At 43.6% G+C, this 26,603-nt stretch overlaps 1 protein-coding gene across 1 annotated transcript in view; it reads right to left on the bottom strand.

Moving 5' to 3' along the window:
• The window catches only part of LOC137384260 (U3 small nucleolar RNA-associated protein NOL7-like), a 34,832-nt gene extending 27,709 nt beyond the window's left edge, over positions 1-7,123 (bottom strand). The window contains exon 1 of the mRNA XM_068058023.1: positions 6,915-7,123. Within this exon, the coding sequence (XP_067914124.1) occupies positions 6,915-7,075 (161 nt within the window). The 5' untranslated portion in view covers positions 7,076-7,123. The remainder of the gene's footprint in view (positions 1-6,914) is intronic.
• Positions 7,124-26,603: the final 19,480 nt, after the last annotated feature.

A 26,603-nucleotide genomic window follows, 5' to 3' on the forward strand; every position in this document is an offset into this window, starting at 1 on the left:
AGTAATTTCTCATTTCCCTACTGGATTTATGTTATATTTATTGCCCCTAGTTTTGGATTCTTCCACAAGAAACATTCTCTCTACATATATCCCGTACAATCTTTCACAAGACCTCCAAGTCTTCTATTTACTGAAGAAAAAAGTCCCAGCCTGTTCATTTTTTTTCCCCAACAGTTACAATCTCGAAGTTCTGGACCTTAAAATCATTTTTGCACTTTCTACAGAGCTCCTACATTCTTTGTGTGTTAAGGAGAACAGAACTGTACAAAGTACTCCCAAGTGCACCATGACCTGGGTCCTATACAAGTTTAACCTAACTTCACTACTTTTGAATTCTATACCCCTCGAAATAAAGCCCAGTGCTATGTTAGTATTTTTAAATGCTTTGGTGATCTGTGATGCTGCTTTTAGCGATTCATCCACCTGTATCCCTAGATCCCTTCACTCTTCTACCTCAGTTTATTTTCTAAGATGTAGGTGATGTTTCCTACCAGAGTTCATCACCTCACATTTATCCATGTTAAAATTATTTTGTCACTTACTGCCCAGCCTGCAAGTTTTCTAATGTCTTATTGTATGAATCGCATTGTTCCTCAGTGTTAGCTATATTTCCCTCCCCCCCCACAAGTTTGGTATCATCTACAAAGTTTGGTATCGAGTTCCTTGTTCCCAACTCAATCAATCATTCATTGAGAATCTAAAATCATTGATGTAAATTATGAACAGTGGTCCCAGCATTGACCCTTGTGGAACACTGCTTTGTACCTATCCGATCTGAATAACTATCCTTTAGCTCTACTTTCTGCGATTTATTTTTAAATCAATTTGTCATCCATCCAGCTATGTTACCTGACTCCAAATGCCCTAACCTTGATCATGAGCATGGCATGCGGTACCTTATCAAATAGAAAATTTGTTCCTTGCGTGATGTAAATTAAGATTTGGGTAACCTGCTCTTCGAAGATTAGACTACAATTAGAGAAATGAGCAAGGGGAGCAGTCAGGAACTGTAATGATGTTTTAATGCTGACACAGGAGCATTATACTTGTGAGAAATGAACATGTATTACTGCACCATAAGAATATAAAAGCAAAATACTGCGGATGCTGGAAATCTGAAACAAAAACAAGAAATGCTGGAATCACTCAGCAGGTCTGGCAGCATCTGTGGAAAGAGAAGCAGAGTTAACGTTTCGGGTCAGTGACCCTTCTTCGGAACTGACAAATATTAGAAAAGTCACAGATTATAAGCAAGTGAGGTGGGGGTGGGGCAAGAGATAACAAAGGAGAAGGTGCAGATTGGCAAACACCAGGAGGGAAATAGAAAGCAATGAAGGTGAACAAGGTAAAAGAGACAAACGAAAATCCCGTCGGAGAGAAGAGCAGAACTTCTTCAAGGTAGGCATTCCTGGAAGAGAAGTGGCAGTGAATTACTGCACCCACTGCCCACCACCATCCCCCCAACCAAGCCAAAAAAGCAGATGGCATATAACCTCCTGCCAAACTTCTAACATTTTATTACATATGATTAAAAGGTACACAAGTTAGCAGCCTCACACACAGACCTCTGGAATTCATCATATAGATCATTGTTCAATTCATTAGCCACTAGCCACACACTGTAAATTGGGTATCTAGATGTCACTAATCACATTTTTAATTAGTACATGAGTAATATGATCTCAAAATTCATATTGACAGCTCATGGAAGCACAAGTATTAATATTGTTCATTTGTTGGTAAAATGATAAAACTAAAAGCAGAATGTGTGGGTGTTTTTTGATCAGTGTGTGCTTTACTTCCTTGGTTACTGTTTACTGGTTATGTGCTAAAATGGTGTATAAAATGGATGAAAACACTAGAGTTCAGCACCATGGAAACACCAGCATGTTGTGTATGGGGAGGAGAGCCGCCATCATGGTCAGCTCGACCAATCAAAATAACTAAAGAAAGCAAGCTCAAGCAAGAAAAAACAGCTCCAACAGGGCAAATGACAAGCGGCATCTCAATCTCATCTTGTCCTGGATGGAGAGCAGGGGTAGATCTGGTACATTCCCATCGCTGAGAATGTTCACTTGCACAAATCATTCCGATGTCAACTGCTGGACAAAAACTTAGGAACTGTACTAAAATGTGCTGTGAGATAAATATTAAAATTTGGTGAAAAGACTGCAAGATTTTACCTGCTTTGTGCACAAATAACGAAAGACCCTCATTCCTGTTATAATTTTGGTAAATGTCCTCTGCATCCTTTCAATGGTCTTAACATCCTGTCTTGTGTGGTGCCTGGAATTGGACACACAGTGGGCGGCACAGTGGCGCAGTGGTTAGCACCGCAGCCTCACAGCTCCAGCGACCCGGGTTCAATTCTGGGTACTGCCTGTGTGGAGTTTGCAAGTTCTCCCCGTGTCTGCTTGGGTTTTCTCCGGGTGCTCCGGTTTCCTCCCACATGCCAAAGACTTGCAGGTTGATAGGTAAATTGGCCATTAGCAATTGCCCCTGGTATAGGTAGGTGGTAGGGAAATATAGGGACAGGTGGGGATGTGGTAAGAATATGGAATTAGTGTATGATTAGTATAAATGGGTGGTTGATGGTCGGCACAGACTCGGTGGGCCAAAGGGCCTGTTTCAGTGCTGTATCTCTAAACTAAACAAGACTCTACCTGAAGCCTAACCAGTGTTTTGTGGCAGTAGTGGCTCATGACATCAATACTCTGCACACACGCCTCAGCTATCAAACTATCATGGGCAGTCTGCATGTGCAGTACAAAGACCAGAGAGGCAGTCAATTTACAATAGGGCCAGTGGCGCCATCCATTGACAAATAAAGGACTGCAGAGCAGTCATGTTGCTCTACCAGACCTGGGCTGCAGTATAAAAATGGTTTTGAATAGTAAGAGTCAAGGTGTAAACAGCAACATAACTTCCTCGATTTTGTGTTAATTGCTTATCTTTATAAAGCCAAGCACCCCATATGTATTTTTTTTTTAAAAGGCTGCCTTCTCAACTTGTCCAGCCATCTTCAAGGATTATTGTTCAACACTCACAGGTCTCTGTTCCTGCACTCCCTTTAAAATAGTACAAATTAAACCAGGTTGCCTCTTCCGATTCTTCCTACCAAATGCACTACTTCACACTTGTGTTAAATTTCATTTGCCATCTGTCTACCCACTCTATGTCAGTAACTGCCCTCCCCATTGTTGACTACATTTCCAAGTTTTGTATCATCTGCAAACTTTGAAATTATGCCCTTTATACCCAAGTCCAGATCATTAATATATATCAAAAACAGCAGTGGTACTAATACCGGTTCCTGGGGAAAACAAGTGTGTAGTACCCTCCAGTCTGAAAAATGACTGTTCACTACTACTCTCTGCCCCTTAGCTAATTTTTTTATCCATGCTGCCTCTGCCCGCTAATCCCATGGGCTTTAAAATTGTTAATATGTCTACTTTGTGCGCTTTATCAAATGCCTTTTGAAAGTCTATACACACATCAACTGCACTACCCTCAAACCTCTCGATTACTTCATCAAAAAACTCAATCACAGAAAATATGACGCACAGAGTGGCCAAGAAAGATTGCCTCGTTAATAGTGTGCTACAATCGGGAGCTTGATGCAAGTGGGAATTTGCTGGTAAGTATTTCTCAAGCTGAAATTTAGTTTAACATTTAGAATTTGATTTAGAACTTTAAAAGCTGTAAAAGAAACTGCAAGCTAGTTAAGATACCTAGTCAGTAGAAACTGCCACTGGTAATTAACTGTCATTCAACTGAAAGTGGTTGCCTAAAAAGGTGTTAAAAACTGTAGCAGGAAGCTGAATTAGCAATAATAACTTTGGAGTGCTAAAGTCGGGAATTTGGTGCAAGTGGGAATTCGGCAGAGGAGTGCTGCTCTTTTATTTACCTCCAGTAGCTGTTGAGTGTTTCTCTTTTGTTGCTAAGCTAGGAAACTGTAACTTGCTATTACTTTACTTTGTAAATTAGTAACTTCAACTAGATAAGCCAATTAATTAAAACTAAAACAATTACAAAATGGTTAAATTAACTAAATAAATTAATTAATATGGCTAGGTCGACATGGCAGGGCAGGTGGTATATTATAACTGCAGCATGTGGGAGCTTGTAGAAAGCACTGCGGTCCTGGACAACCATACCTGGGTAAGTGTCTGCAGCTCGACGAACTTCGGCTCAGAGTTGCTGAGCTGCAGACATTGCGGGCCATCAGAGAGGGGGAAAGTTGCCTGGACATTTTGCTCCAAGGAGCCAGTAACAACCTTTAGGCTAAGTAGAACTTCAGAGTTGATCAATGGTCAGTAGGCAGGGACAGACTGTTATGACTTCAGGTCAGGCAGGTTTGGAGATCGTGGATATAATGATAGAGGAACCTCAGGCCTTCACTTTGACCAACAGATATGAGGTACTTGCTACCTGTGTGGATGAGAACAAGGACTGCAAGGTGGATGGACAAACTGACTAACGAGGCCATTCAAGTGTAGTGAGTGAAAAGAAATGTGGTAGTGATGGGGGACAGTACAGTCAGGGGAATAGATTCTGCTCTCTGCAGCCGTGGGAGGAGGAGCAGGATCCAGTTGTTGTGGTCCACGTAGCAACGACATAGGCAGAAGTAGCAATGATGTTATGCTGAGAGTGTTTCAGGAGTTAGGTTCCAAATTAAAAAGCAGAATGTCAAAAGTAATAATCTCTGGATTGTTACCTGAGCCACGCACCTATTGGCATAGGGATAAACAGATTAAAAGATTAAATGCTTGGCTGAAGGAATGGTGTGGGAGGCAGGGGTTTCGCTTCATGGACCACTGGCATCAGCACCGAGGAAAGAGACAGCTGTTCTGTTGGGACGAGATTCACCGAAACTGGGCTGGGACCTGTGTCCTGGCAAATTGAATAACTAGAGCAGTAAACAGGGCTTTAAACAAATAAAGGAGGAGTGAGAGCATTCAGGAAAGGGCACATTCAAAAGGAGCAAGGGAAATGTCAAGAGCAGATCAGCATTTTGGTAAAAATAAGCAGAGTGGATCAGGAAGGGACAGAGGGAGCAAGATAGGTAATAGGGTATTAGTAACTAAGGTGACATCAGGGAACCATGTGTAACAAATTAGATTAATTAATAGCACAGATAGATCAAACCCAATAATTTCTAATAGCCATTACGGAGAGGTGTTTGCAACGTGACCAAGGTCGAGGTAGGCAAAAGGAGGTGAGTTAGCCCTGATAATAAAGGATAAGATAAGACAGTAAAGAGAGAAAGGATCTTAACTCAGAAAAATCAAGTAGAATCAGTTTGGGTGGAGCTAAGAAACAGCAAAGGGCAGAAAACATTGGAAGTTGTTTATAGGTCCCCTACCAGTACTTGCACAGTACAGGAGAGTATAAATCAGGAAATATGAGGCGCATGTGATAAGAGTCATCATGGGGAGCTTTAATCTCGTAGACCGAGGAAACCAATAGCATGGAGGATGAATTCATGGAAAGTATACAAGATCGTTTTCTAAATCAGTAGGTTAAGGAACCAACGTGAGTTCCGAAGAAGGGTCACTGACCCGAAACGTTAACTCTGCTTCTCTTTCCACAGATGCTGCCAGACCTGCTGAGTGAATCCAGCATTTCTTGTTTTTGTTAGGGAACAGGCTATTTTGGTTCTAGGATGGGCAATGATTTTGAATGCGATTTAGTTATGTCTGAAATGAGAGTCTAACAAAGCAAACTATAAAGATCCACTTGACTTGTTCCTGGGATGAAAAGATGTCCTACGAGGACAGATTGATTAGACTAGGCCTATATTCCCTAGAGTTTAGAAGAATGAGAGGTGGTCTAATCGAAACATATAAAATTCTTAAGAGGCGTGACAGGGTAGATGCTGAAATGATGTTTCCCCTGGCTGGGGAATCTAGAACACAGGGTCACAGTCCCACAATAAGGAATAGGCCATTTACCCCTCTTAACTGAAAGGTTTGTGAACCTTTGGAATACTCTAACGCTGAGAGCCGTGGATGCTCAGTCGTTGAGTACATTCAAGACCAAGATTAATAGTTTTAATCTACTGATAGGTACAGAGGGAATGAAGGAATATGAGGATAGTGCGGAAAGGTGGAGTTGAGGTAGATCACCCATGACTGTACTGAATGGCGGAGCAGGTTTGAAGTGCTAAGAATTTCCACGTCTAATAAAGCTGTATACCATGAACATTTGCCTGTCTTTTTACGTACATTCTAAGTGGCTTGTGTATTGTTTTTTTTTCGGTTCCAATTACCAGTTTTTCCTCTTTTTAATCAGGATTTAAGGTAGTTCTTTGGTAACCTACAAGCTGACTGAAGCCCACCTCACACCAATGAACTTGTTGGTAACAGATTTATCAGACTGCACTGAAACCGGAGCACTTCCTCGGAGAATGAGTTACATGGGATGTGAGTTTGGTAATCAGAGAGGGGCGGCCACACAAGACTGAGCTGTAAAGCCTTGCACTGTGCCTGGGCCAGGTGGCCGGGTCCCTCCCTCACACAGGAGCCTGATGTGAGGTTCAGTTGTTCAGGCTGCGCCGATGAAGAGCCCGACCCCGGACACACTTTACACGGCCGCCTCTGCGTATTGAAAGCCGGATGAGGCGGGTAGACGTTAATTGGCAGTCGGCTCTCGCAGCCTGAAATTCATTTGAAGCGAACCGGGAGACACGCTACCAGGGCGAGGGAGGTTAACTGGGGTTAACATCTGGAGTTCGCCCCAGGAGACGGCACTGGGGATTCAATAATCGGTCGCAAGGACATTCCCAGACCAACCGACCCTCGTGAGTTATAAGTTATAGTGCAGCGCCCGAGGATAACACATGTGCTGTCTAAAGCTCCCAAATGGGCCTGGGCCTGGGCCTAGGCCTGAATCTGAGTTGGGGGCTCTCTCACCTCCTCACGCTATCCAGCGCCACTTTCATGCTCTTTTCAGCTTCCTCCCGGGCGCTGCTGAAAGTCACCTCCTCCGGCGCTTCATCCTCTGGGCTGATCTCGGCCGACATTTCCCGGCTCTCTTGACTCTTCACAGAACCAACCGGCCTCTTCCATGCCATTCTCCACCACTTCTCTCCGAGCGTCGCGCTTGCTCAATACTGCGCCCCCTGCCGCCGGGAAGATCGATTACAATCTACCCACTAGTTGGATCGTCAAATACTTTGTACCTGTCTTTATTAACGAGGATGAAGTTACTGCTGTAGTAGAGATATTGGATGGGATAAAATAGATAGAAATTAGAGGCTAAGTAGGTTGGCATCACCCAAAGTTAACAAGTCACCTGGTGCAGATGCATTATTCTGATAAAAGGTCAAAAACCTGAAATGTTAACTCTGCTTCTCTCTCCACATATGCTGCCAGACCTGCTGAGTATTTCCAGCACTTTCTGTTTATATTTCAGATTTCCAACATCTGCAGTATTTTTCTTTTAATCTACTTTCAATCATAGGAAGTAATGAAGGTGTTGTCAACAGCACTTATCAAGCTGCACTTATCCAGCAACAAGCTGGTCACTGATGCTCAGCTTGGGTCAAAATGTGACAAGAAGGGAAAGAGCATACTTAAGAGTGCACCAAAAATATGGTCAGAGTAGGGAAATATGGTAAAAAGACAGAATTAAAGACTCTTTATCTAATTGTGCACAATATTTATAACAAGATGGATGAATGAGAGCACAAATGGAAATAAATTGTTATGATATAATAGCCATTACAGAGATGGGGTTGCAAGGTGACCAAGGCTGGGAACTAAATATTAAAGGGTATTTGACATTTAGGGTAGGATAGAAAGAAGGCTGTTTGCTGACAACAGAACCACTAGGTGGCGCAATACTTGCACATGCGCAAATGCAGTCTCATGCACCGAAATGTCACTGTCTGTGACGTTTTTGGCAGCTGCCAGTAGTAAAGATAGTGCTGCTCAATTTATCACAAAAACAAATGAAACTCAAATGCCCAGTGGCTGCAAACGCGGCTACCATTCCCACCTCCAACAGTAACCAGCTCCCGTGCTTCTCTTCGCCGCTGCCTGCCACGCCCATCTGCTCGTGCTCGTTCCCCACCTCGCCACTTCTCTCCCCCTTGGCCACTCGCCGCTTCTCCCCTCTGCTCTACACCCCGCTCCCTCCTGCTGACAGTCTCCCTCCCCTCCCTATCTTGTCACTCTCCCCCCCACTTCCTCCGTGCGGGGAAGAGAGACGATGATCACGGCGGCGCAGTGGTTAGCACCGCAGGCTCACAGCTCCAGCGACCCAGGTTCAATTCTGAGTACTGCCTGTGTGGAGTTTGCAAGTTCTCCCTGTGTCTGCGTGGGTTTCCTCCGGGTGCTCCGGTTTCCTCCCACATGCCAAAGACTTGCTGGTTGATAGGTTAATTGGCCATTATCCTGTGTCTTCGTGGGTTTCCTCCGGGTGCTCCGGTTTCCTCCCACATGCCAAAGACTTGCTGGTTGATAGGTTAATTGGCCATTATAAATTGCCCCTAGTATAGGTAGGTGGTAGGGAAATATAGGGATAGGTGGGGATGTGGTAGGAATATGGGTTTAATGTAGGATTAGTATAAATGGGTGGTTGATGGTCAGCACAGACTCGTTGGGCCGAAGGGCCTGTTTCAGTGCTGTATCTCTAAACTAAACGGGAGGGACCAGGAACCAGAGGCAGAGCAGAGGGGGGATAAGTGGCGAGGCGGACAGCAAGCGGCCCACAGGTAGGTGGGGGGTGAAGCAGGGAGCGAGCGGCCAAGGGGGGAGAAGTGGCAAGGCTGAGACCAAATGCTGACAGGTCGGGGGGGCAGCAAAGTGTGGAGCCAGCGGGTGAGGGGGGAGAAGTGGAGAGGCGGGGAGCAAGCGGCGAGCAGACATTGCAGTAAGGAATTGACATTTTCGCGTGGATGCGCGAATTAGTCCTGGCAAGCCGGATGCTGACATAGACTGCGCATGCGCAGCACCGTACTGACAGCAAGAATCTGTTCTGCGCATGTGCGAAGCTGGGAACGCTCTGATGATGTCGGCGTTGGGCAGTGTTGTCAGGAGTTACTTTGTAGGAAGAAAGGAAAAGGAAGTGGGGTAGCTCTGTCAATAAAGGATGAAATCAGTACAGTTGTGACAAATAATCTTGACCCAGAAAAATCATTTGGGTGGAAGTAAGAAACAGCAAAGGGAAAAAGTCACTGGTGGAAGTAGTTTATAGGCCCCTTAACAGTAGCTAGACTGTAGGACAGAATATAAATCAAGAAATAATGGAGGCTTGTAGGAAAGGTACTGCAATAATTGTGGGTGATTTTAATCTTCATATAGATTGGCCTAAACAAATTGACAAAGGTAGCCTGGAGGATGAGTTCAGAGAGTGTATTAGGGAAAATTTCTTTGAACAATATATTCTAGAACCAACCCAGGAGCAGGCTATTTTAGATCTGGTAATGTGTAATGAGACAGGATTAATAAATGACCTCATAGTTGTCACGGACTTGAATTATTTTTTTTCTCCCCAGATTAAAAAAAAGTGTGTGCCTTTATGACTGCTAAAAAGCAGTGCACATTTAAGGGAGGAAAACATTCTGGAGAGACAATGTACCACAGCTGCATTTTGGTTACCGAGCAACAACAGCAGAAAGAGAGGTTGCTTATGGTGTGTCCATTTTGACTGTGTGGGGACCTGGCAGAAACCAGTTTAAAGCAGTTAATTCTGTGAGCTTTTTCCAACGAGGTGATCTGCAGAAAGGAGTTGTTCTGTTCTCTCTCTCAAGAAAAAATTCTATAAGGCTACAAACCAAATTAATTCCCTGATAAGAAAACCTTTTCTTTCTTAACAGATTACTTGCATTGCTGTGCTTATCATGGAAGGAACTGTTAATGCTACTGCTGCCGAACTGTCTGCCTATCAAGAACCAAGTATTTTTCATCAAATCCAAGTGAAGACTTCAAGTGAACTTTGATTATCTTCACATCAGAAGGTCTCAGTCACCAGGAACATAAAACGCAAAAACTTACTTATTTATTTTATTCTCAAGAGACAACTAATTTTTTAAAAACTCTACCTTTAAAACCAGATCACTCTTCTTTTATATGTGCGTAAATGCAGGAGTTGGATTTATTTAAGATCTTTAGACATAGGTTTATCTTAATAGTGTTTAAGATTTAGTTTTTAAAAAAATAAATAGTTAATTTGTTGTTGTCTAAAGATATCTGGTTTGGTCTGTTTCATTCTGGGGATGCTAGAGTGTTTTGACAGGGTTTCTGATTTTGGTAAAAGTTAGTAAATATGCTGCGATCTGTGGAGTGGCAGGACTGAATTAACAGTGCGTTGCTCCTGCCATGGTCGTAACATATTTAATTCAGGTCTCTCGTCCGCGATCGGGATCATATTTAATTAGGCAGCTCATATCTGGGATCAGAATCAGACCAATTGGGAGTGGGGAGGGGCGGGGGGGGGGGGTGCTCGCGTTTGGAATCATATTGATTACTCATCTCTGGGATAACACATAAATTAGGGTCTTGCGTCTGGCATCATATTAATTGCTCTTGCCTCTGGGATCATATTAATTGGAAATTCGATTGTTGGGATCCAAATCTAACACCAATTACGAAAACAAAAGGAACCAGGTTCTTGTATAATAAGGTACAATTGTAGTGGCATGAGCAGTTGCAGCAGAGTTTCTGGGCTCGGCGAATGTACTCCTCAGTGACTTGATCACTTTAACTAAGAATAAACGAAAAGAATTGGTGGCAAAATGGGGTTAGAATTGAAATCAGGTGCCAAAAAAGCAGTGTTAATTGGCCTAATAGCCCAACATCTGGAATTAGAAGAAGAAGGTAGTAAGTCAGAGAGTAATGCAGTGGTATTGGCTAGAATTCAGTTAGAAATGAAAAAACTGGAGCTTCAACAGGAAACAGACAAAGAAATAGCAATAAGAAAACTTGAGGCTGAAAAAGAATTAAGAAAACTTGAACTTGAAAAGGAGGAAAGGCAGAAAGAGAGGGAATTTAGGTTAAGAGAGATGGAACTAAGTCAAAGGAGTGGTCTTGACTCCAGAGAAAATTCAAGAAGAATCTGAATTCAGCTCAGGACCCAGTGAAAAGCTGTTTAAATTTATACGAGCTTTCCTAAGTTTGAGGAAAGGGACGTAGAGGCATTTTTCATACCTTGCGAAAAAATAGCCAAACAGATGAAATGGCTGAAGGAAAGCTGGACACTGCTATGTAAAGCAGGTTGGTAGGCAAAGCTCATGAAGTTTATGCCATGCTTCCTGAAGAGGCTTTTGCAGATTATGAGATGGCAAAAAAGGCTATTCTCGCTGCATATGAGTTAGTCCCTGAAGCTTGCCATCAGATGTTTCGGAACTTAGGGATATTGGCTGGGCAGACATATATAGAATTTGAGAGGCTGAAGCAAATTAATTTTGACCATTGGATCTGGGCATTAAAGATGGAAACCACATATGAGAACCTTTGAGAGTTGAATCTCTTGGAAGAATTTAAAAACTCCATTCCTTCAGTAGTGAGAACTCAGGTAGATAACCTGAAAGTTTTGAAAGCTAGGCAAGCAGAAATTGCTGATGATTTCGAGCTTGTGAATAAGCCAAAACTTTTTGTCTGTCATGCCCATAAACCCGAGAAGGATAGAAAGTGGGAGAGTGAAAGGAAGGCAAGTAGCCGAGGACAAGAAGGAACAGCTGGGAATGCCCCAGTATCACCGCCTGAGGCTAGAAAGGAAGGTGCTGAGGGTAGAAGTGAAGTTCGCAAGCTGAAGTGTTACCATTGCCATAAAACGGGCATCTTCGGTCAGAATGCTGGAAATTGCAAGGTAAATCCATACGACTTGTTGGGGCACGCAATGCTAATGCAGAGGAAAAAACTCTGACTGAGAGTATAGTAGACCAGGCTATACCTTTAACGGCAGCTGTAAAACCAGATACAAAAACAAAAGAGAGTGTAGAGGTTAAGAATAAAATACCCGAAAGTTATAACGAATTTTTGTCAAAGGGGAGAGTAATTCCATATCCTTTACGTGAGGCAGGAAAACCTAGCATTATAGTCAGGGATACAGGAGCAATACAAACACTTTAGCTGGGGAAAGGTATAACGTTTCCACCAGAGAGTGCCCTGAACACTAAAGTTTTAGTTAACGGAGTTGCCGGGGAGTATATACCCGTACTTTTATATAAAGTATGCCTAGAGAGTGACTTAATATCTGTGATAGTAACTGTAGGAGTTGTCCACAGTTTGCCAGTCAAGGGAATTGATCTACTCCTAGGAAATGATTTGGCCAGATCAAAAGTATCAGTTTCTCCTATAATTACAGAGGAACCAAGTGAAATTAAGGAAACAGAGCAATTACAGGAACAAGTTCCAGGAATATTTCCTGCGTGTGTAGTCACCCGAGCAATGGCTAAACAGGATCCATTGTCAGAGGTAAAAGTGGCACCATAAACAGATAGCCAAGTATCTGAAACTTTATTTGGGGATTTAGATAATCCAAATGAGATGTTTAACAAATCTATCATTGCAGCACAACAAGCTGATCCAGAGATATACCGAATAGCACAGGTGGCTCTGACAGAAGCTGAGGCGAAAGGAGTTCCAGAAGGCTATTACAGGGCAAACGGGGTTTTGAGGAGGACATGGAGACTGCCTCATAGACCTGCAGACCAGGACTGGACAGTTGTTGAACAGATATTGGTACCACCTAAATATCGCCAGGGATTATTAAGGTTAGCACATGACATTACTTTTGCAGTACATATGGGAATTCGGAGGACCAAATCACATATAAGGCAACATTATTACTGGCCAGGTCTTACAAAGGATGTGAGACAATTTTGTAGGACATGCCATACCTGTCAAATGGTGGGAAAACCACAACTTACCATAAAACCGGCACCACTTGTTCCCATACCAGTGATTGAGGAACCATTTAGCAGGGTATTAGGAGACTGTGTAGGACCCTTGCCAAAAACAAAACAGGGACATCAATACATACTTACTATCATGGATTTGGCTACTTGATTTCCAGAGGCCATTGCTTTGAGGACAATTACTGCGAGAATAGTATTAAAAAAGTTAACCCAATTCTTTACGAGATATGGGTTGGCACTTGAAGTTCAACCGGATCACGGTTCTAATTTCATGTCGAAGATATTTCAAGAAGTCATGGGCAATTTGGGGATTAAACAGTTGAAATCTTCAGCATATCACCCACAGTCACAGGGAGCTTTAGAAAGATACTACCAAACTCTCAAAACAATGATTAGAACACACAGTCACGAATATCCACATGACTGGAATAAAGGATGAGAGTTTCTTTTATTTGCCACCAGAGACTCACCAAATGAGTCTACAGGCTTCAGTCCTTTCGAATTGGTTTACGGACATGAAATAAGAGGTCCTGTAAAACTCATAAAAGACAGATTCTTGGGACAAAAGAATGAATCTTCGATATTGGACTATGTATCTATGTTCCGGGAAAGGCTCACGAAAGCTTGTGGTGTGGCTCAGGAACACCTTAAAGCATCCCAAGCCAATATGAAAAGATGGGCAGACAAGAATGCAAACGCCCACGATTTTCAACTGGGGATGAAGTATTGGTGTTGTTACCGTTACAGGGAGAACCATTAAAAGCACGGTTCAGTGGCCCATATAGAGTGATCAAAAAAGTGGGTAAGGTAGATTATTTGATTGACACCCCTGATCTCCGGAAGATGAACCGGTTGTGTCACATCAATATGATAAAGCAATATTACCGCAGAGAGGAGGATAAGCCAATACAGGTATATCAGGTAATCGGGACTGTTGAGAAGGAAAAGGATATTGAGAATGAGGCAGAAGCAGCCTAGAAAATTCTCAGATTGAACCTCCAATCAGATTAGTGAATACAGAATGGCTAGGAAAATTGGACAACATGCTTTTGCACTTAGAGGCAAAACAATGTGAAAACCTAACCAGGCTTGAGTCTGGACAAACAAGCCCAAGTGAAAGCAGAGATCCAGTGCATGCTGGAAAACAATTTGATTGAATCTAGTCAAAGTAGCTGGAGTTCACCAATTGTTCTAGTACCTAAACCTGACGGGTCAACCCGGTTTTGTATAGACTATAGAAAAGTTAATGTGGCAACAAAGGCAGACTCCTACCCAATTCCGCGTTTAGAAGACTGTATCGACAGAGTGGGCAGTGCTAGGTTTCTTACCACGATTGACTTTCTAAAGGGATACTGGCAAGTTCCTTTGACTCCTCGAGCCAAAGAGATATCAGCTTTTGTAACACCTGACAGTCTTTATCAGTGTCAGGTGATGCCATCGGGCTAAAAAATGCCCCAGCCACTTTTCAAATCAGGTGGTAGCCAAGTGTTCTCAACTGTGTAGTGTATCTGGATGATGTACTAATATACAGTAAAACTTGGCAAGAGCACTTAAACCAACTAAAAATTCTGTTTAAAAAGTTTCAAGACGTGGACTTAGTAATAAATCTGGCAAAAAGTGAATTTGGAAAGGCAAGAATAACTTAGCTTGAAGACATAGTGAGGCAAGGTCAGGTATTGCCAAAAATGGCAAAGGTACAAGCCTTAGTGGAGTTCCCTATCCCTAAATCTAAATGGGAAATAATGAGGGTTTTAGGGATGTGCGGTTTTTACAGGAAATTTGTACAAAATTTTAGTACTGCGGATGCTCCATTAACCGATTTATTACACAAAAAGAAAAACAAAGTTGTATGGTCAGATGAATGCCAGGCAGCTTTTGAAAAGCTAAAGGCAATCCTAACTAATGAATGTGGCTGCTCCAAGTTTTGCTAAATCCTTTAAAATAGCGATCGATGCTAGCGACCTAGGGGTGCAGTCCTATTGCAGGCTGACGAATCGGGCATAGAGATGCTAGTAGGGTACTTTTCAAGAAAACTAAATTGCCAACAAAGAAGGTAATCCACTGTAGAAAAAGAAACATTAGGACTTTTGCTGGCTCTCAAACATTTTGAGGTATATGTCCACCAAGACTATAAAGAAATATTAATATACATTGACCATAACCCATTAACGTTTGTACAAAGGTTTAAAAACTGAAATGGTATGATCTTTAGATGGGGTTTGTTGTTATAGCCTTATCATCTAAAAGTTGTACATGTTTCGGGGAAAAATAATGTTATCGCCGATGCTTTGTCATGAATTTAACTATGGTCAGAATTTTACGCCACCCCAGCAAGCCGGATGGTGGCAGGGGCTGACATAAAATTGAGCGGGAGGCTCCGGGGGCCTTCCTGACCCGCTCCTGCCTCTGCCCCGCTTTACGTGGGCCGTGGGGGGGACAAGAAACGGGCCGCCCGCCCCAGGCCAATCAAGGCCATTAAGGGCCTTCGCCCACCTCCGTGGGGATTTTACCCGTGGCAAGTAGGTGTCCGGGAGACATGAAAGGCCACCCAGTGAAAGCTGGCGGGCTCTCAGCACCCCGGGGGTGGGCCCTGACAAACAGGCACAGGGTGCCCGATTAAGGGCCGCCCCTGCTTCCCCAACCACCCCCAGGACCCGAGACGCCCAAACCTCCCCCCAAATGACCATCCTTGCCTCGCCGGGGTGCAACCGATTTCCCCAGCAAGGCAAACCAAACTTACCTGCACTCCTGGCCCCAGGTCCTCGGCTGGGCTTCAGTCCCAGCAGTGGCCACCACTTCCAGTGGCGCTGATGGGACTAAGAGCTGCTGGCCCGATGATTGGCTGGCAGCTCAATGAGGTGGGACTTCCTCCCTCAAGCAGGTGGAAGTCCTGCCTCGGCCCAATTAACGCCCGGGGACCCGTAAAATGCAGGACAGATTCCCGGGCTGGGCAGAAGCGGGTTCGCCACCGACTTTTATGTCGGTGGCCAGCTCACGTCCGCCCGGCATAAAGTCCAGCCCCATGTTAACTCATATAGCTGCCGATGGTATAAAGAAAATGCTGTAAATTATTAGCAGAGTGAATGGTACGTGAATGCAAAAAAAAACTTAGTGTTTTTCCAATTCCTATTTTTCTTGCACTGTAATGAAATGCATTTCGGGAATGGCGTTTCATTTCGTCAAAGGCGGAGGTGTCACGACTCGAGTATTTTTCATCAAATCCAAGTGAAGGCTTCAAGTGAACTTTTATTATCTTCACATCAGAAGGCCCCAGTCACCAGGAACATAAAACACAAAAACTTACTTATTTATTTTATTCTCAAGGGACAACTAATTTTTTAAAAACGCTACCTTTAAAACCGGACCACTGTTCTTTTTGAATGTATGTGCGTGAATGCTGGAGTTAGAGTAACTTAAGCAGTTATAAGATCTTTAGACATTGGTTTATCTTAATAGTGTTTAAGATTTAGTTTTTAAAAAAATAAATAGTTAATATGTTGTTGTCCAAAGATACCTGGTTCGGTCTGTTTCATTCTGGGGATGCTAGAGTGTTTGATTTGGCGGTTTGTCTGATTTTGGTAAAAATTAATAAATGTGTTGCATCCTGTGGAGTGATGGGACTGAATTAACAATGCGTTGCTCCTGCCGCATTCATAACAATAGTAAAGGATCCTCTAGGTAAGAGTGATCACAACATGATAGAATTTCACATTCAGCTTAAGGGTGAGAAATTTGGGTCTGAAACTCGTATTGGCTAAACTGAACTGGGAAAATAGGTTAAAAGATTAGGCAGTAGAGAAGCAGTGGTAGACATCTAAGGAGATATTTCATAACTCTCAACAAAGATATATTCCATTGAGAAAGAAAGTCTCTATCAGAAGGATGTACTATCCGTGGCTAACTAAGGATGTTATAGGTGGTATCAAATTGAAAATGTTATAATCAGATGAGGAGGGGTGCCCTTCTTTTTCCTCTCCTTGTTTGATCTCAACAGGTTTATTTCTGTTTAAAGTGAATATACTTGCCAATTCAGTGAGTGTTTAACTATTTACATGCTATGATCATAAAAAAAAACAACTGGACAGATTTTCTTGAGTTTAACAAAGGAAGAGGTTAGCTTAAACCAATCTAAGTGAAATAATGAACTATGCTCCAACATTCGTGCACACACACACACACACACACACACAAATAGGTTACAGAGTGGGGAAGGATGCATTAGTCAAATTCGAGTCCAGAGAAATAAAAAGGGGTACACAGTCTGTGGAGGTTGGTGACTCGGCTGATTTCAGGCTGAATTCAGTGGTCTGAGGCTTCCAGTTTGAAGAAGTGGATGGCTGATTTGGTGGTTCTCCTGGAGACAGTGATGAGGATGATTTCCTTCCAGGTGTCTCAGTCCCTGCAGCAGCGATATGCCTAGGTGGTTACGGCCAGCAAGCAGGGTTCGAAGCTTGCAAGCTGGATGAGAGAGAGAGAGAGGAGGGACCCCACTTGGGTCTTCTCTTGTTGGTGTCTATCTGCTTGTCTAGTTACTGCAGAGAAAACAGCTGCTTAAGCACACAGATGGTGGGCCTGTCACGTGACTGTCACCCAGTGATTCAACACGGTGGTTGCCAGTGGGTATTCCCCCTTGCAACTTAATCAGTCCATGTCTAGGAATTCCCTTCTCACAACCATTGTTCAAGTGATTAGATTTGAGTAGTTCATCTACACCAGTTTAATGTCCCAAGTGATGGCCTTAATGTCTTGTTAATGGGAACAGGATTCCACTCAGATTCCACAGGCCATTGTTCTTGTTGGGACTGTGCAGACAACCTGTCTCCACCTCAAAGCATTTGAATGTGGAGTATAGTAATGCAAATTGGAATGGCCATCTATTTTTTTCAGCGCAGGTTTGGAGGGCCGAATGGCCTGTTCCTGTGCTGTACTGTTCTTTGTTCTTTGTTCTTTGCTGCTGGTAGAGTTCTTTTATCTAATTCTTTTTTTTAAAAATTAATTCCGGTTTCCAGCCAGTGGATTAAAAAATCATAATTTGACATAGTACCCTTTCACGACAAAAGAAAAGGCATATAATTCTGCAAAGATTAGTAGTAGGCCAGAAGATTGGGGAAATTTTAGAAACTGGCAGAGGATGACTTAAAAAAAAGAGGGAGAAATTAGAGTGTGAGAATAAACGAACAAGAAATATGAAAATGGACAGCAAAAGCTTCTACAAATACATAAAAGGAAGAGAGTAACTAAAATAAACATTGGTCCCTTAGAGGGTGAGACTGGGGAATTAATAATGGGAAACAAGGAAATGGCAGAGACTTTGAACAAGTATTTTGTATTTGTCTTCACAGTAGAAGACACAAAAAGCATCCCAAGAATAGTAGAAAATCAAAAGGCAAAATGGAGAGAGGAATTTAAAATAATCACTATTACTAGAGAAAATGTATTAGGAAAACAAATGGGACTAAAGGCTGACAGGTCACCTGGACCTGATGGTATGCATCCTAGGGTCTTAAAAGAGTGGCTGCAGAGTTAATGGATGCATTGGTTGTGTTCTTCCAAAATTCCCTGGATTCTGGAAAGGTCCCAGTGGATTGGAAAACCGCTAATGTAACACCTCTATTCAAGAAAGGAGGGAAACAGAAAGCCGGAAACTATAGGCCAGTTAACCTAATATCTGTCATTGGGTAAATGCTGGAATCTATTATTAATATTATTATTATCAAATCCTCTGAAGAAGGAATTTTCCTCCACACAAGATCAGGGGGCAGGTTGTTCAACCTTGCCCGTCTAAGAGCGAAGTCCAAAGTACGGAAAGTCCTCATCAGAGAACTCCTCTTTGCTGACGATGCTGCTTTAACATCTCACACTGAAGAGTGCCTGCAGAGTCTCATCGACAGGTTTGCGGCTGCCTGCAATGAATTTGGCCTAACCATCAGCGTCAAGAAAACGAACATCATGGGGCAGGACGTCAGAAATGCTCCATCCATCAATATTGGCGACCACGCTCTGGAAGTGGTTCAAGAGTTCACCTACCTAGGCTCAACTATCACCAGTAACCTGTCTCTAGATGCAGAAATCAACAAGCGCATGGGTAAGGCTTCCACTGCTATGTCCAGACTGGCCAAGAGAGTGTGGGAAAATGGCGCACTGACACGGAACACAAACGTCCGAGTGTATCAGGCTTGTGTCCTCAGTACCTTGCTCTACGGAAGCGAGGCCTGGACAACGTATGCCAGCCAAGAGCGACGTCTCAATTCATTCCATCTTCGCTGCCTCCGGAGAATACTTGGCATCAGGTGGCAGGACTATATCTCCAACACAGAAGTCCTTGAAGCGGCCAACACCCCCAGCTTGTACACACTACTGAGTCAGCGGCGCTTGAGATGGCTTGGCCATGTGAGCCGCATGGAAGATGACAGGATCCCCAAAGACACATTGTACAGCGAGCTCGCCACTGGTATCAGACCCACCGGCCGTCCATGTCTCCGCTATAAAGACGTCTGCAAACGCGACATGAAATCGTGTGACATTGATCACAAGTCGTGGGAGTCAGTTGCCAGCATTCGCCAGAGCTGGCGGGCAGCCATAAAGACAGGGCTAAATTGTGGCGAGTCGAAGAGACTTAGTAGTTGGCAGGAAAAAAGACAGAGGCGCAAGGGGAGAGCCAACTGTGCAACAGCCCTGACAAACAAATTTCTCTGCAGCACCTGTGGAAGAGCCTGTCACTCCAGAATTGGGCTTTATAGCCACTCCAGGCGCTGCTTCACAAACCACTGACCACCTCCAGGCGCGTATCCATTGTCTCTCGAGATAAGGAGGCCCAAAAGGAAGGAAAGGAAAAGGATTATTAAGGAAGTAATAGCAGGACATTTAGAAAAGGCTGCGTTTGCTGACAATGCAACGGCTAGGTGGCGCAGTACTTGCATGCGAAATACCGCCTCATACACTGAAACGACACTGTTTACGACATTTTTGGCAGCTGCCAGTAGTAACGATGGCGCTGCTCAATTTATCACAAAAACAAAAACAAATGAAACCCAAATCCCCACAGTCGCTGCGATTGCCACCTCGATCTCACCCCTAACAGTATCCTGCTCCCTTCTGCAATCGCGCTTCTCTTGCCGCTGCCTCCCGCGCCTGTCTGCTCGCAGCTCGCTCCCCACCTCACGGCTTCTCCCCCTTTGGCCACTTGCTCCCCATTCCCCACCCCCCCATCTGTCAGCCACTCGTTCCCCACCTCGCCACTTCCTCCCCTCTGCTCCCCGCTCCCTCCTGCTTCTGCTCCCTCCTGCTTCTGCTCCCCGCTCCCTCCTGCTTCTGCTTCCCGCTCCCTCCTGCTCGCAGTCTCCCTCCCCTCCCCTGCCTATCGTGTCACTCTTGCTCTCCCCCGCTTTCCCCGTTCGGGGAAGAGAGGCAGCGATTGCAGGAGGGAGCGGGGACCAGAAGCGGGAGGGAGCGGGGAGCAGAGGGGAGGAAGCGGTGCGGCCAGGAGCCGGTGGCCTACAGGTTGGGGAGTGAGGTGGGTTGAAGCAAGGAGTGAGTGGCCGAGGTGGGAGAAGTAGCGAGGCAGGTACCAAGCGGCAGCCGACGTTGCAGTACGGGATGACATTTATGCACGCATGTGCGAATGAGTCCTGGCAAGCCAGGTGCTGATGTAGATTGCGCATGCACAGCACCATACTGACAGCAAGAGTCTGTTCTGCGCATGTGCGAAGCTGGGAGCACTCTGATGCGTCGGTGCTGGGCTGCGTTGTCAGGAGTCACTTTGTTTAGAAAATCATAATGCAATCAGGCAAATTCAACATGGTTTTATGAAAGGGAAACTGTGTTTGACAAATTTCTTAAGAGTTCTTTGAGGATGTAACAAGCAGTGTGGATAAAGGAGAACCAGTAGATATAGTGTATTTGGATTTCCAAAAGGCATTTGATAAGGTGCCACATAACAGTTACTACACAAGATAAGAGCTCATGGTGTTGGGAGTTAATATATTAGCATGAATAGAGGATTGGCAAATTAACAGGAAACAAAGAGTTGGGATAAATGGGGCATTTTCAGGTTGGCATACTGTAACTAGTGGGGTTCAACAGGGATCACTGCTGGGGCCTTAACTATTTATGATCTCCATTAATGACTTGGAGGAAGGCACCAAATGTTGACAATACAAAGATAGGTAGGAAAGCAAGCAAGTTGTGAGGAGGACACAAAGTGTCTGCAAAGAGATATAGATGTATGTTAAGTGAGTGGGAAAAATTGGCAGATGAAGTACAAAGTGGGAAAATATGAGGTTGTCCACTTTTCAGAAAGATTAGAAAAGCAGAATATTATTTACATGGAGAGAGACTGCAGAATGCTGCGGTACAGAGGGATCTGGGTACCCTTGTACATGAATCACAAAAAGTTAGCATGCATGTACAGCAATTAATTAGAAAGGCAAATGAAATGTTGCTGAGCAATAATTCTGTCTGGAGGTATCTTTAACAAGCACATGCACACATCATGGTTTATGTTCAATGTTCGATGAAGGGTCACTGACCCGAAACGTTAACTCTGCTTCTCTTTCCACAGATGCTGCCAGACCTGCTGAGTGATTCCAGCATTTCTTGTTTTTATTTCAGATTTCCAGCATCCGCAGTATTTTGCTTTTATTTTATGGTTTATGTTCATTCTGGCTCAGTTATTTGACTGAGAATGTGTTAATTTCTGCACTTTCAGCATGTAGTAAACATGCACCAACTAGGGTTGGACATAAATCCAGCCTTGCCCACATCCCAGCAATCAAAATATATATAAAAAATATCCCAGCTAACCCGAAAGGTATCCCAAACTCAAATGGGAAAACATATCATCAGATGCCTCGCATAGATGAGGAAAATATGAGTTACCCTAGGTGGGTGAACAAACAATCAGATACCCTAACCCCTTTATGAAGCAATGTTGCCTGCTTTTCCTGTAGCTGTTGACTGACCTACTGTTTTCCTGTATGTGTACAGTTGCAATAATTTGCTTTTAAACTCCCTCTAAAAGGTACGCTTTGATAAGTCATGTTGTGAACCTGCACCACATTAATTCCCAATTCTGAAATGCACAGCACCATGAGTTGCTGGGCCAGACTTCCTGCCTCACTGGTTATTGGAGTGGCCGCCCGCAGATGGCTAAATAGCAACAACAGCACAGCTAAAGTCTGGACCGGGGAAGGCACAGCCAGTGGCAGAGGCCAGATTTGTGAGGGGCACTTGGTGGTGGGTGGGGGGGGGGGCGGGTGGTGGTGGTGGAAGTAGGTGCAACTTGTCTGGGTGACCATCAATATCCCCCACCACCTCATCTTTGTCACAAGAGGGGAACTGGGATTTACTTAGAAGTCACAGCCTTACTGTCTCCAGGTGAGTTGCTAGGGCTATCCCCATGCACCACTCTGTCCTTCACCTCTACACGCTGCTTTCTAATGATATGACTTTTTCAAATATTGTGCTGCTGCTAATATCTTCCAATTGCCCACCCATTTTCCTGTGACCTCACTATAGCACATATCACTCCAATTTGAGAACGGATGCTTAGTTTAGTTAGGGTAAAAGCAAAAGTATTACTTTTGCCTACACATTGGTAAACCCCTTGAAACCTTCTTGCGGACACCTAGGGGGCTGCAGACCCCCAATTAAGAACTCCTCGGCTAAGGGTTAGCAGGAAGAGAGGAGCGGTGAACAGATATTTTTCTGATGGGAGCTAAGTATGCAGTGGGGTCCCCCAGGGATTGGTATTAGGACCATTGCTCTTGCTATATATAAATGGCATGGACCTGGTTATAGGGAGTAAAATTTTGAAGTTTGTGGATGATACTAAACTTGGCAATGCAGTAAACAGTGAGTAGGATAATAACAGACTTCAGGAGGACATAGACAGACTGGTGAAATGGGCAGATACATGGCTGATGCAATTTGATTTGGATAAGTGTGAAGTGATGGATTTGGGAAGAACAACATGGAGAGGCAGTATTATCTAAATGGTACTATTTTGAAGGTGCTGGGGCAGGGCGCGGGGGTGCGGTGCATAATCATAAATGCTTGAAGTTAGCAGGCAAGTTACACAGTATTACAGTTACATAGTATTTACAGCACAGAAACAGACCAACAGGTCCATGCCTGAAAAACACACTGAATTGCTAAGACCCAAGACTCCTTTGGGCCCATATGCCAAACCAAATTTCCCTCATTTCATTGAAATGTACCTGCAAGCATAAGGATCTGTGCTGTAGAACCCACCATCCTTTTTTCTGTTCTCCTTCCTAGAGTCGTAGAGCCACCAACTCTACCCATCACACCATGCATAACCTTGGTCTCGTGGTGGGACTGTGGATCAAAATGATTGACATCTTCCGCAATGTAGACTAGCCAGCAGATATTATTGGCAAGGAATCAGATTTAGGCAAACTTAGCAGACATGATGGAAGTGGATCAGCGCTGATTAATTGATTGAAATAGTTAACTTAAATTAGTGTCATTAAAAAAAAATCAATGTAAGAAGAAACAGCCCTCTCCTCTTCCCCCATTGCAAAAACGTCACATCCCAGCTGGAGACTCCCTGCAAAAGTTTGCAAAATAAACAATGAAGATCAGATTATAAAATCTCTCTGTCATCTCTCTGCCTCCCCCATTATCAAAAAATCAGTAGATTAAATCCAGCTCCCACTTTTAAAGTCTGTCTCTAATGCCCCAACACTTACCTGCCAGAACCTGCAGTGAAAGGAATCAAAATGCCTGCACAGGCTAATATAATAAAAACAAAATAATGCAGATGTTGAAATAAAAACAGAAAATGCTGGAATTAAATACAGTAGTGCTCAAATAGCTCTCTTAATTCTCTCTCTTCCTCCAAATGCCAGAAACAGAGACTCCTTCGCAAAAATTCCAGAAAAACCCTTGAAGTTCAAATTTTCAAATCTCTCACCCCCAGTTGCAAATAAAATCAATCAGGATCAGATTTTAAAATCTCTCTCTGTCTACCACCCCCCTACCCCCCACACTTCCCATTAGCAAATAATCAGTAGATTAAATCCAGCTCCCACTTTTAAAATCTGTTTCTAAAAGCTTTTCAAATGCTGCAAAACTTACCTACCAGATCCTGCAGAGAAGCTATAATGAATCAAAATGCCTGCACAGGTTAACAGAAGAGAGTTCACTGAGAAAGCGGGAAACAGTGAGAGAGGAGTGGGGCATAAAGAGCCTAGGAGAGAGAGGCCGGACAGGTTGCACCTGAAGAGAGGTGGGACAAATTTCCTTGAGGGGTGATTTACTAGTGCTATTCGGGAGGGTTTAAACTAACTTGGCAGGGGTGTGGGAACCAGGAGGAAATGTCAGAGAGGTATTCCAAGGTGCACAGAATACTGGCAGAGATAGATAGCACTAGAGTAGAGAATAGTAAGTTATTAGGTGGGGTCAGAGTAAGGGAGAAAGTAATAAAGTCTAAATCAGGGTTAATGTGCATGTATGTGCATGTATGTTAATACGATTAATGAGATTGGTGAGATACAGGCACAGACTGACATGTAGAAATATGATATTGTGGCTATAACAGAGACCTGGCTCAAAGAAGGGCAAGACAGCGTTTTAAATATTCCTGGATACAAGGTGTTCAGGAAAGATAGGAAAGGGAAAAGGGAGGAGGGGTGGCAGTATTGATTAAGGAGAGCATTGCAGTGTTGGAGAAAAAGGATGTCCCAGAGGGGTCGAGGACAGAATCTATTTGGCTAGAGCGAAGGAACAAAAAAGGTGCAGTTTCATTGCTCAGTGTAGGCCACCAACTAGTGGGAAGGATGTAGATACACAAATTTGCAAGGAAATTACAGAGAGGTGCAAAAATTATAGGGTAGTTTTAATGGGGGCTTTAATTATCCAGACATAGACTGGGATAGTAATAGTGTAAAGGGCAGTGAGGGGCAGGAATTCCTAGAGTGTGTTCAGGAAAATTTTCTACAACATGTTTCTAGTCCAACGAGAAAGGAGGCACTGCTAGACTTGGTTCTTGGGAACAAGTTGGGCCAAGTGGATCAAGTGTCAGTTGGAGAACATTTAGGGGACAGTTATCATTGTATCATAAGGTTTAGGCTGACTATGGAAAAGGACAAAGAACAATCCAGAGTAAGAATAACTAACTGGGAGGAAAGCCAACTTCAATACGCTAAGAACAGATCTGGGATGAGTAAATTGGAGTCAAAGGTTGGCAGGAAAAATGGTAGCTGAACAATGAGCTACCTTCGAAGAAGAAATAGTTTGGGCACCATCAAGGTGTGTTCCCTCATAGGGGAAAGGTAGGGTAAACAAATCCAGAGCTCCCTGGAATGACAAAAGAGATAGAGATTTAGAGATGCCAGGTAGAGAATATTATTGAGAACCAAGCTGAATATAGAAGGTTCAGAGGGGAAGTGAAAAAGTAAATAAGAGAAGCAAAGAGAGAGTATGAACAGAGACTGGCAATTAATATAAAAGAGAATCCCAAAGTTTTCTATAGACATATTAATGGTAAAAGGGTGGAAAAAGGTGGAGTGGGGCCGATTAGCGACCAACAAGGGGATTTGCACATGGAGGCAGAGGGCATAACTGGGGCATTAAGTGAATACTTTGCATCTGTCTTTACCAAGGAAGACGATGCAACCCAGGAAATAGTGAAAGAGGAGGTAATTCAGACACTGGAAGGGTTTAAAATTGATAAGGAGGAGGTGTTGGATTGGCTGTCTGTGCTTAAAGTGGATAAGGCACCAGGACCATATGAGATGCATCCAAAGATACTGAGGGAAATAAGAGTGGAAAGTTATGGCCAGTGCCTGCGTCATTTCCAGTCTTGCTTAGACTTGGGGGTGGTGCCAGAGGACTGGAGAATTGTAAATGTTACACCCTTGTTCAAAAAAGGGTGTATAGATAAGCCCAGCAACTACAGGCCAGTCAGTTTAACTTAGATGGTGGGGAAACTTCTAGAAAGATTAATTCGCGACAAAATTAATTGTCTTGTGGACAAATGCGGGTTAATTAAAGAAAGCCAGCATAGATTTCTTAAGGGAAAATCATGTTTAACTAACTTGCCGGAGTTTTTTGAAGAGGTAACAGAGAAGGTTGATGAGGGCAATTCTGTTGATGTGATGTACATGGATTTCCAAAAGGTGTTTGATACAGTGCCACACAACAGACTACTGAGCAAAGTTATAGCTCATGGAATAAATGGGACAGTAGCAACATGAATATGAAATTGGCAGAGTGACAGGAAACAAAGAACAGTGGTTAATGGATGTTTCCCAGGCTGGAGGAAGGTTTGTAGTGGAGTTCCCCAGGGGTCAGTGTTGGGACCCTTGCTTTTCCTGATATATATTAATGACCTAGACCTTGGTGTACAGGGCACAATTTCAAAGTTTGCGGATGATACGAAACTTGGAAGCATTGTGAACTGTGAGGAGGATAGTGTAGAACTTCAAAAGGACATGGACAAGTTGGTGGATTGGGCGGACAAGTGGCAGATGAGGTTCAATGTGGAGCAATGTGAAGTGATACATTTTGGTCAGAAGAACGTGGAGACACAATATAAAATAAATGGTACAATTCTAAAGGGGGTGCAGGAGCAGAGGGACCTGGGTGTATATGCGCATAAGTCATTGAAGGTGGCAGGAGAGGCTGAGAGAGCAGTTAATAAAGCATACAGTATCCAGGGCTTTATTAATAGGGGCATAGAGTACAAGAGCAAGGAAGTTATGTTGAACTTGTA

The sequence above is a fragment of the Heterodontus francisci genome, chromosome 2 (assembly GCF_036365525.1).
Source record: "Heterodontus francisci isolate sHetFra1 chromosome 2, sHetFra1.hap1, whole genome shotgun sequence".
In the NCBI taxonomy this organism is placed as follows: domain Eukaryota; kingdom Metazoa; phylum Chordata; class Chondrichthyes; order Heterodontiformes; family Heterodontidae; genus Heterodontus; species Heterodontus francisci.